General features: G+C 28.8%; 1 protein-coding gene across 3 annotated transcripts; it reads right to left on the reverse strand.

Moving 5' to 3' along the window:
* Positions 1 to 412: 412 nt before the first annotated feature.
* On the reverse strand, positions 413 to 4,525 carry LOC100786631 (signal peptide peptidase-like 3-like). 3 transcript variants are annotated; one of them, NM_001254403.2, is given in 4 exon segments: positions 413 to 704; positions 2,122 to 2,322; positions 3,026 to 3,951; positions 4,471 to 4,518. In NM_001254403.2, coding segments are annotated over 3 exon segments (1,119 nt in total). In that variant the 5' UTR covers positions 3,827 to 3,951; positions 4,471 to 4,518; the 3' UTR covers positions 413 to 587.
* Between the last annotated feature and the right edge of the window lie 5,592 nt (positions 4,526 to 10,117).

Below are 10,117 nucleotides of genomic sequence, written 5' to 3' on the forward strand. Positions count from 1 at the left end.
TTTTATTCGTTAAGTAACATTTCTTTTTCTAGCCTGAGTGGCAATCGTTGAACTTGGCCCCAAAATTTGTTGGCAAAGATATTGATAAAATGACACATTTTGAAAAGCCTGGATCTCTCGAGAAACAAACTTCCTGATGAAATTCCTCAAACCATGTCACATTTGTCTTGTCATGGCTACTATTTCTTGTAATTTAATAACTTTCATCGATCAAATACTTTCTGGCACGTTATATAAATGAATTTCGTTACTGATCAACTTCACCATATCCCTCTAGTCAAGGCTGTACCAAATTGTTGTACTTTATATAGTAGAAAATGTATTTTTCGGTCATTATCACTATCCCTAAGCACTGGGTGTCTTTAAGGTTCGTCTCTACATTAAGAATGTAATTTTTTTTCTTTTTTTTTTATCACGAAGGAGAGTTTTTATAAACTTCTTTCCCCCAATTTATGTATGGTATATAAATAGAAACATCAAGACAGCAAAGTGAACAATTAATGTAAATTTTCTTGGTGAGTCTGACGATTAAAGACTCTCAGTAAATTTACAACTTTCTATTTGGCTATAAACCACCAGTCCCTAGACTAAACTTCTATTTCGCGATCTTTATCATTGAGATTTGGGGTGTTTCCTTCCCACAACTCAAATAGCTCCCTTTTCATCCAAGATATCACAACTACAGGTCCCAAAGTAGAAGGCACCTACATAAACCAAGAAAAGGAACATCGATAAAGTGAAACCAATAAAATTTAAAAATTTCACCAGCTGCCAGAGCAGTTACCAGGGTTTACAAGAGTAATTTAAAATTTTCACTAATTGATATATAAACTTAAGTTTATGCCAGGAGTAAGCTTAGTTTTCATTTTATGTGTGTCAAAGCCCCAGGATTTCCTTGTATCAATCAAGAGATATTAATGTCGGTGCCATGGTCAAGGGAGTTGAAAATACAAAATGAGACAGGTTAGTTTAAATACTATTCATATAGGATATTTTCATTACATAAGATGAATATGCAAGTCCTTAAAAATGATGCACCATTAACAATCATGGGAGTCAGAACAATGGATTGGGTATCACATAGTTTGAAATTCAGCCAAGCAAGTTAACTTTTGAAAAATACACAGATAGACATGAATTTGATGTACCATGTAGTTTATGCACTGGCCATTAGTAAGTGAAAGTAGTTCTGACAATTTCAGACTTGGATCTTAGAAAACATATGACAAACTAATTGCATGATCCAAATGGCTCAGTGTGCAAACTCAATATACACCATACTTAACCAAGAATCTCTCCCTACTGAGATCAGAATTTGGTTGTAAGAAAATGTTCAACAATTTCAGTTTACCGCTCCAATGCAAACCTGGCAAATGTATCTTTTTATTGCTAAGTGCACCTAGCAGGGACATAAAATCCACTTTTACAAGAGAAAGGGTTATACACAAAGGCTATCAATATCATAGCTACAAGTGCTGGTAACAAAAGGGAGGGTAAAAGTAAGAAGCAAGCTTTTATGATCCATCCAACGGACAATGATCACTTCACGTAGATAATGGATGGAGGAACAATCTCCAGTTTTGACCTATTTAGTTTAACCCGGTAAAATCATATACTCAAGTCAAACTCATAAGTTTGAATTTCTAGATGGCAATTCTTCAAGTTGATATACCATACTTATAGACTAGAAAGAGAAATAACAAAGTTAAAATCATTTATATTAAGCAATCACTGTGACTACTTTCTTTTATCTGCTATGCAAACCATAGTTTCCCAATATATAAATAAAGGGATTTTCTATTGTGTACCCATGAGCACATGATAAGAAGTCAAAAATAGAATGTTTGTATCAGAAAAGAAAGCATGTATTAATTATTATATCAAAAACACAAAAGTCATCTTATACTTGCATTTTTAAATTTTAAGTAACTTAAGCATTTCATAGGGTGTATTGAATGCTTTCACTGCTCATGACTCATGATCACACAAACATAAAAACCCTTGATAAAATAAGATAATAGGAACAGAAATTCTGGAATAAATGATGAATAAAGGTCAAAGAAAGTAGAGGTATAAAAGAAACCAGTATTATGACAAGAAGAAATAGAAATAAATTAGTACCAGATAAAGAAGTGCAGGTTGAGGTGAGTGGGTCAAGACACCAGCTGCCAAAGCAGTTACCAGGCCAATGGCATACCCGGGTAGCGCATACCATATGTATTTGTGCCCCTTTGAGGAATGTAATTCTAAGAGATTTACTGTATCCCTGCTCTTGCGATAATCAAAGCAGAGGACTAAAGCCAGTAGCATGCCTGGGATAGCCTTCAAAAGATGAGCAAATATTATAAAGCAACAAACACATAAATTTTGAAGAATCAGAATTTTAAAAATTTATTAAAATCTTGGCAAGCTTAGGTTGACACAGAATTGTAATGATATTTTATTTTATATAGCACATGTAATGATATTATAAACACAGTAATTGATGGAGCACACAAAAAGCATTGATCATATTATATCCAATATAACTACTGCATAGCTTTCATTCAAATCAAATCACCATGCAGCACAAGAACCCGTTCAAAATTCAATCAAATATAGTTGATGCAGGGAAATGGAAGAAAAGGGGAGGGGAGAGGAGGGAGGTTACAGCATCGAAAAGTGACAACTAGAGTACAGTGAACAAGGGCTATATCTTTCTTTTTTATTGCTCTTGCATAAAATTTCCATGAGGTATTCAAAATCATAAACATAATAAATGTCAATCCAACCTACATCAAACATAGCAAGGCATGATCCAGCAGGAGAACAAAAGAAAGAAATGCACAGCATTTCACACAGCCAAAATCAATTTAAATCAAGTAACATGCAGTCTTCGATAGTTCCAATGATTTTACAAAGTAAATCCAACACAACATACTACTTCATATGAAAGTAACCAAATGAAAAGACAATCTAAAACTTGGAAACAGTTAAGGACATGTTCTCATACAGTAAGAGATCTTAGACAGTAAGAATGTCATACCATGTCTCCTAAACCAAGCATCATGAAGTCTGCCGCATTCTCTCCAGGAACAACACCACCCAACAAATTTCTTGGAAAAACAATCTTTACAGGCAGCTCTAATTTCTTAGTTATCAGTTGCAACCCAGGAAGACCGATACTATTGGCAACGGTGTGCACAGGATTTGATGCTTGCTGTGTTGCCACTGATACCATGACATTTGCACCAAAAAATCTTTCAGAGAAGAAAACCCAAAAAATGTCATACACGAATAGACAAACAAGGAGCATAGCGCAAATTTTGATGTTTGGAAGACGCACATGGCTTACAAACGCGATGCATATAGATATGCCTAACAAATTGTTCAGTATCCAATGACCAGAAACAAGCCAAGCAGCCACAGTGAAAGAGCACACTAACAATAGTATTGCTTGGAGTCGTGTAAAAGATTTCGAGCAACAGCGTGAAACAAATGGATCCGCTAAACCAAACTGTGCCTTCAAATAGGCAACATAAGGAGACAAGCAGAAGAAAAGAGAGGATGCGGAAGCAACAGCAGTGAATGCAGTGAGAAGCTGCGAGACAGATGAGAACAAGTAGAACATCAAAAGCAAGCTAAAAGAGCTCATCACCGGGATCATCAATGCCTGTGACCTATCCAATGTAATCGATGCTTCACATAAGTCACGATTATGCTCCATTTCTTTCCCATAGTTTAGAGCTCGAAATGCTGCGCCAAATGTCACAGCCACAGCTGTAATGATAAGTGTGACAGGCGCAGGCTCTAGCAAGTACAACAGTTTCCAAAGGGATTCCATCATACAAGAGGCACAATTAACTCAAGCCCACTTTCATGCATACACAACTTAACACTTATGACTCTGCAACCAAAGTTGCACAGTTTTAATTTTGAAGACAAAAGCCTAAGCAGTTAAAACCGTGCAACCTGCATACATCAAATGAAACTTGTAAGCACATCTAAGTATTTTCATTGAACAACAAATAAAAAAAAAGTTTCAGAATCCAGTAATTATATTTTCATTTCAACCACAAAATAAAACAAAACAAAACAAAATCTCTCAGGTCTAACCACTTTAGGAGTTTGAGTAGTATCATCCATCTAAAACAAACAAACCCATCAGAACATGTTCACATTATTGTTTTATTTACCCTAAATCGAAGCTCGATAATTTCTTTCTTCGAAGAAATTAAACTGAGTATCGCACCCAAAATTCCAACCATCCCCTAATTTTATCTCTCACGATCGCATCGATTAACCCAAGAAACAAAGCGCACTAGTGCACTACCACAGACTAACATCGCAAAAGTTTAAATTTTTGAATCGGAGAACAAATTTTTTGCAGAAAAACGATGATCTAACCCACCACAGAGATTGAAGCGAAGTGTGTTGTGGAAGAAGGAGGAAAAGGGGATTGGGAAATTAGGGTTTAATGGAAAGACTGACCTTGGACTTTTGCAGAGGTTAGAGAGACACTTTGCTTTCTGTGTGCTCAATGAGGATACCACCCATTTCTCTAAATGTAGTGATGCAAATGTCAATTTATCCATATTTTCATTTTCAACCCACTATTTTCAGTTAATTTTCCATGCTTCCCATGGTTTTGTTATAGGATGTGTTTGATTTGGAGGAAGAAAATAGAAAAGATGAAAATAAAATAAAAATATTTGTGGGCATATATACGAGTTAATTTATGGGTTTAGATTTATGAAAATGAAAATAAAATAAAAATATTTGTGGGCATATATAGTAGTGTTAATTTATGGGCATTGACACTATTAGTACTAAAATTTTTTAACGTATAGTTGTAGCAAATCTGATTGTAGTAAAGTTTACTGTAAGAGATTAACTTATAGAAAATATTTGTGATTCAGACGACGATTACAATACATCTCATTGCAAAATATTTTGTTTTAATTTATATTAATCTATTTTTAAATATTATGTTGATGGTATTAAATGAATCAATTTAACTACTTTGAGACATTTGATAATATTGTGTTAATTATATTATATATTTTACTTAATCATGATATAAAATAGTAGTTATAAGAAAAAAACTTAAATGAATAACCCATTGATATGAATCGAACCAAATCATTCATGAATGGGTTGAGTTTTAAAAAAATTATGAAAATCAAACCAAATCAAATCAGTTAAATTTGATTTGGTTAAATCCTAAATTTGATAAAAACTAGTTTGAACCAACCTGCGAGCACTCATAAATATTTGAATTAAAGTAAAATGTAAAAAGTGTGAATATTATAAAAAATCATAAAATTTATTTTTAACATTATTTCTCTCATTTCTACTAAACACACATATAAGGGAAAATAAAAATTATATTGAAAATAAATTTTGTATTACTTTTAGTGGGAATCACACCTTTTGTATTCTATGTTAATTCAAGAGTAAAATATGTTTGAGTTTCTTTAATGTCAAAAGTATTAATTTTATCCTCATTTTTTTTATTAATTTGATCCTTCTAAAAATAAAATATATTTTTGTCATCAGAAGTAACTCTTTTTTAACCAATTTTTGGCTTGACTAGCAGTTTAGTTATTTTCTTTTCTACATTTTTTCAGGTATACTCATAAGAATATTAGAAATTAATAAAAAATTATAATTTTTTGGGATTTTAGTTAAAAAATTGTTAAATTCATTTTGAGAGTTTTGAACATTACAAATTGTTTAAATGATCTGTAATCAAATTGCAGGTATATACGTGTAAGTTTATCCCTTACATCAAATTATGTCTACTAGAGTTATCACATAGGACTAATAAAATATGTTTTATTTTTATAAAGACTAAATTAATAAAAAAAATCATAAAGACAAAAATAATAATTTTTAAATTTTATAACAACTCCAAATATATTTTACTCTTAAATCTAATTTACCTCTCATTTTCATCCTTTAAATCAGATATACTCTTAATTTCGTATGCATGGCAGGTGACATAATGTGAACCAAATTTTATTGGTGAAAAAAAGTTAAAAAATAATTCTTTTAAATATGGAAATTATTTAAAGAATCGACCTGTACCAATAAATGTTTTCGTTAAATTAATTTCTAAGTTTTTAAACTATATGAGAATTTTTAATTAGATTTTCAAATTATTATTTTTAATTGGATTCCTGAATTTATATTTATTTTTTTTAATTAGGTTCCTACTGTTATTTTCTCAAGGAAAGTTAATGACAAAAACCTAAATAAAAAATAAATACAAGTTTAGAAACTTAGTTGAAAAAATTATTTAATGGTCTAATTTAAAAAAAAAATAGTTCAGGACTTACTAAATAGTTTAAAAATAAATTAAAATAAAAAAGTTAATTTAGTAATTTATTTAGAAGGAGTGCGTTAGATCTATACAAAAAAACTTGAAACTTAGAAGTTAGAAGTGTAATTAGGGAAATGATGATGCTTCTGTAGGTTGAGAATATTAACTGAAGAGTTTTCAGAGATTGAGAATATTGAGTTTATAACCCGCAAAAAGTGATAATATTGATTGGAAGAGATAAAAAACAACAACAACTGAACATTACGTAAAGGTGGCAATACTAGATTCAAAAACAATCTACAAAAGCTTGAGAAGAATTTGAGAATTACTCAATAGGTTCTTGAACTAATCGAAATTTATTAATCGGGTTCCTAATTAAATAATTTTTTTCAATTGAATTCTTAAACTTCTATTTGTTTTTTAGTTAGGGTTCTGTCATCAACTCCGTTAAGGAAATTCCATATGAAACCTTTTTTTTTTCACGAACTGACTCCAGTTTCACTTCCTGAAACTTTAGAGCATGCTTAGGACAAAAACTTTGGAGATTTCATATATTTTTTTTAGTAAAATAGTTGTTCTGTGTGTAACTATTTATTGCACATCCCAAGTTGTCTCTCTCCAATTCTCTCACATTTTTATCTTTTTCTATTTTCCTTTTCAAACAAACATTTCAAATTTGGGAAAAGAAGGAAAAAATGATAATTTCAAATGAGAAAAGGAGAAGAAGAGAGAAAGATGATGCAGAAGGTAAAGAGGAAGGAAAAAAGATAACTGCAAATGAGAAAAAGAGAGAGTGAGAATAGCTTCTTAATTAATTCTTGGACTTAAATTAATGATATATTTTTTTAGTTATTATAATGAAAAATGATTTAGACTTCTCTAATTACCATGATATTTTTTTAGAAAAAGTATATTATTTCATTTCATTTGTAATAAAGTAATAAATACAATTTAGAAAATGATCAAAGGTTTAGATGTGAACATACGATCTTGTTGTCCTAGTTCAAAATAAATTGAACTGTCCTGAATTGATATTGAACTGTTCAGAACTACCTCTGAAAAAACTGATCTACTTCAAATAAAAATTGAACTGCATTGTCTAAGAGTTCAATTTTAAAAAACTGAACTGTAAAAAACAGCACTTCAGTGAACTGCTAAAAACTTAATTCGGTATCCCTTCAAAGCAAACACGCTACTTCGAGTCTAAGACATGCCAATCTGTGTGATTTCTGTTTTTTTTCTACTTTTGTACCCACTTAGACCTAGTTACTTAAACTTGCACCAATCACCAAAGTTTTTTTTTTTCTTTTCTGAATACCAATCAAAAAAGCTTTCTCTCACTAATCGTGATTGTCACCAAAATTTAAAATCAATGATTACTAAGTGAAAAAATTACCTAGCAGAGGTAATTTGTGGACGATCGATTTCTTTATCTTAACAAATTTGTTTGAGTTTTTTTCCCTTTCAATTTACTTCACAAAAATAAATTTTTTTATCTTTTTCCCAAATTGATAACAGACTTCATTTTATATAAAAACTTATTTCAGATCAAAATATTCTCTTTCTATTTTAAAAATTATATAACCAATATTACGAGAATCAGGCAGTCAATAAAAAAATCTGAATTAAGTAAAAATATTTAAAAAATACTATCATTAAAGATTTTTTTAATCTTTGTACTCAATAATATACAATCAAATCATTCTTAAAAGTGAAAATAAATAATTTATTTTTTCAAAATAAATGACCCTTAAAAAAGTTTGAACCAGTTTAAAGCAATCCGGAGTAATTCATACCAGTTCAGACCAATTTGTTTGAACTGTTTGACTGTTCAATTTGGACAAAATAAAAACAAATTGGTTCACCAAGGAATTATTTATCTAGGATAAAAAAAAATCCCATGCTTAAGTATATAACAGGCCAAACTCTTGGGTCCATTTTAAGGCTTTCAGAAAACCCCATGCTTAAACTTCCCGAGGTTCTGGACCATAAATTAAAAATAGGAGTGTTCACTACATTAAATTTATCTGATTAATCTGACAATCCAAACAAAACTAACTAGATTAGTTCCGTTAATTGTCCTTTTTTTTACTTCAAAATCCAAATAAAAATATTTTGATTGGTTCAATTATTAGATTTATGTTTTTCCAACTCTAATCAACTCAATTATTAGGGGACCGACTATATAAACAAAAAATCGTCCAAAAAATATATACTCGTAAATATTTATATAAAATATTGATAATATAATATTTCAAAATGTTAATTATCCGAATCATCTATCAAAACATCAAACGTCTTTCTTGCATGTAGTGATAGATCCAATAATTTTTTTTAATAGGGACAAAAAATAGTTTATAATATTTCTTAAAAAATATATATCACAAGTTTTTACAAAATATGATCAAAGAAAAATCTAAAATACTTAAACTTTTATATATTACAATTGTATTTTATGTATTTTCATTGAAAATGTCATGTGATTGTTTCATTTTCATTATTATTTAAAAAAATATCTCTCTTTATATATGTAACCAAATAATCATTCAATCATTCATTTTTTTTATATGATTGCATATTTTATTCTTCACAAATTAATTGCAAAGAAACATCTTAAATGACAAACTCTCTCAATCTATTTCTTGCTCTAATTGAGAATTGGGATGATATAACTCAAATGAAAACATGTAGTATAAGTTAATAAATGAATTTTTGTGTTTCATTGAATGTCTATTAGAGGAGTTGGAGTATTAAAAATTAAATTATTATTTTCATCCTCTAATTTTTTAGGTTCAATTTAGTCCTTTTTATTTTTAAAAGGTTGAATTTGATTTGTTGATTTATATATATTAGATTCAATTTAAGCTCTTTATTTTTGAAATTTTTAATTACACCTTTATTTTTTAAAATTCATTCAATTTAATCTTATTTTTTAAAAAATATTTGGAGATGATTGAGGAAAAATGAGATCAAATTGAACTCATTTTAAAAAATAAAAAACCTAATTGAACTTTTAAAAACTAAAGGAACCAAATTGAATAAAAAATAAATTAGAGGACTAAAATAATAAAATAGTAAAATTAATATCAATTTTTTTATTTCTTACATTTTTATATATTTTTAAAATATTATCTTATAGGAATAATATCAATTTTTTTATAAAGACAATTTTTTTATTATGCATATATAAGTGAAAGAAATAAGTGGATCCATTCTTGCTTGCATGTCACAAAAATCGTCTATAATTAAGCAAAAATGAATGTGTGTGATTGATTTCTTAAATTACGATGCGCATTTGAGCATTCATAAAGTGTCAATAGTGATGGAGTGAATGATGACAAAATAAAAGTAGAGAGAATGATTTTGATGAGCAAATTAAGTATATTTTTTTATACAATTAACGGAAAAAAAAGTCACACTAAAGATCCATTACCCACTTCCAGTATTTGAATTACAAAAGAGGATAAAACTTCATATTTTTGTCAATATACGATAAACTTATCTATTAAGTAAAATTTGATTAAAAAATATATCTGCTATTTAAAATTTAAAAATGGATTAAATATTTTTTAATAAGAAAAATATTATTGCAATAAAAAATAAGATAAATATTATATTTGACAATACATTTAAGTTAATTTTTAGTTTTTTTATAAGCTTAAAAAATTTATTTGACTGTTGGATAAATAAACTTTTTTTAATAGTTTTTAATATTTTTAAAATTTTATTTAAAGTAACATTTTTTAAAATACTAGTTTATAAATTTTTATATTTTTTTAATTTTATGTCAATATATTTATCTAATTTTATAAT

Source organism: Glycine max, chromosome 10, assembly GCF_000004515.6.
Source record: "Glycine max cultivar Williams 82 chromosome 10, Glycine_max_v4.0, whole genome shotgun sequence".
Classification (NCBI taxonomy): Eukaryota; Viridiplantae; Streptophyta; class Magnoliopsida; order Fabales; family Fabaceae; genus Glycine; species Glycine max.

Coding starts and splice junctions, on each gene's coding strand:
- LOC100786631 (XM_014762537.3), bottom strand. CDS start 3,826: ATGATGGAATCCCTTTGGAAACTGTTGTACTTGCTAGAGCCTGCGCCT. Junction 2,323..3,025: donor TGCTTGGTTTAGGAGACATG/GTATGACATTCT, acceptor CATCTTTTGAAG/GCTATCCCAGGCATGCTACT. Junction 705..2,121: donor AACCTGCACTTCTTTATCTG/GTACTAATTTAT, acceptor TGGTTTATGTAG/GTGCCTTCTACTTTGGGACC.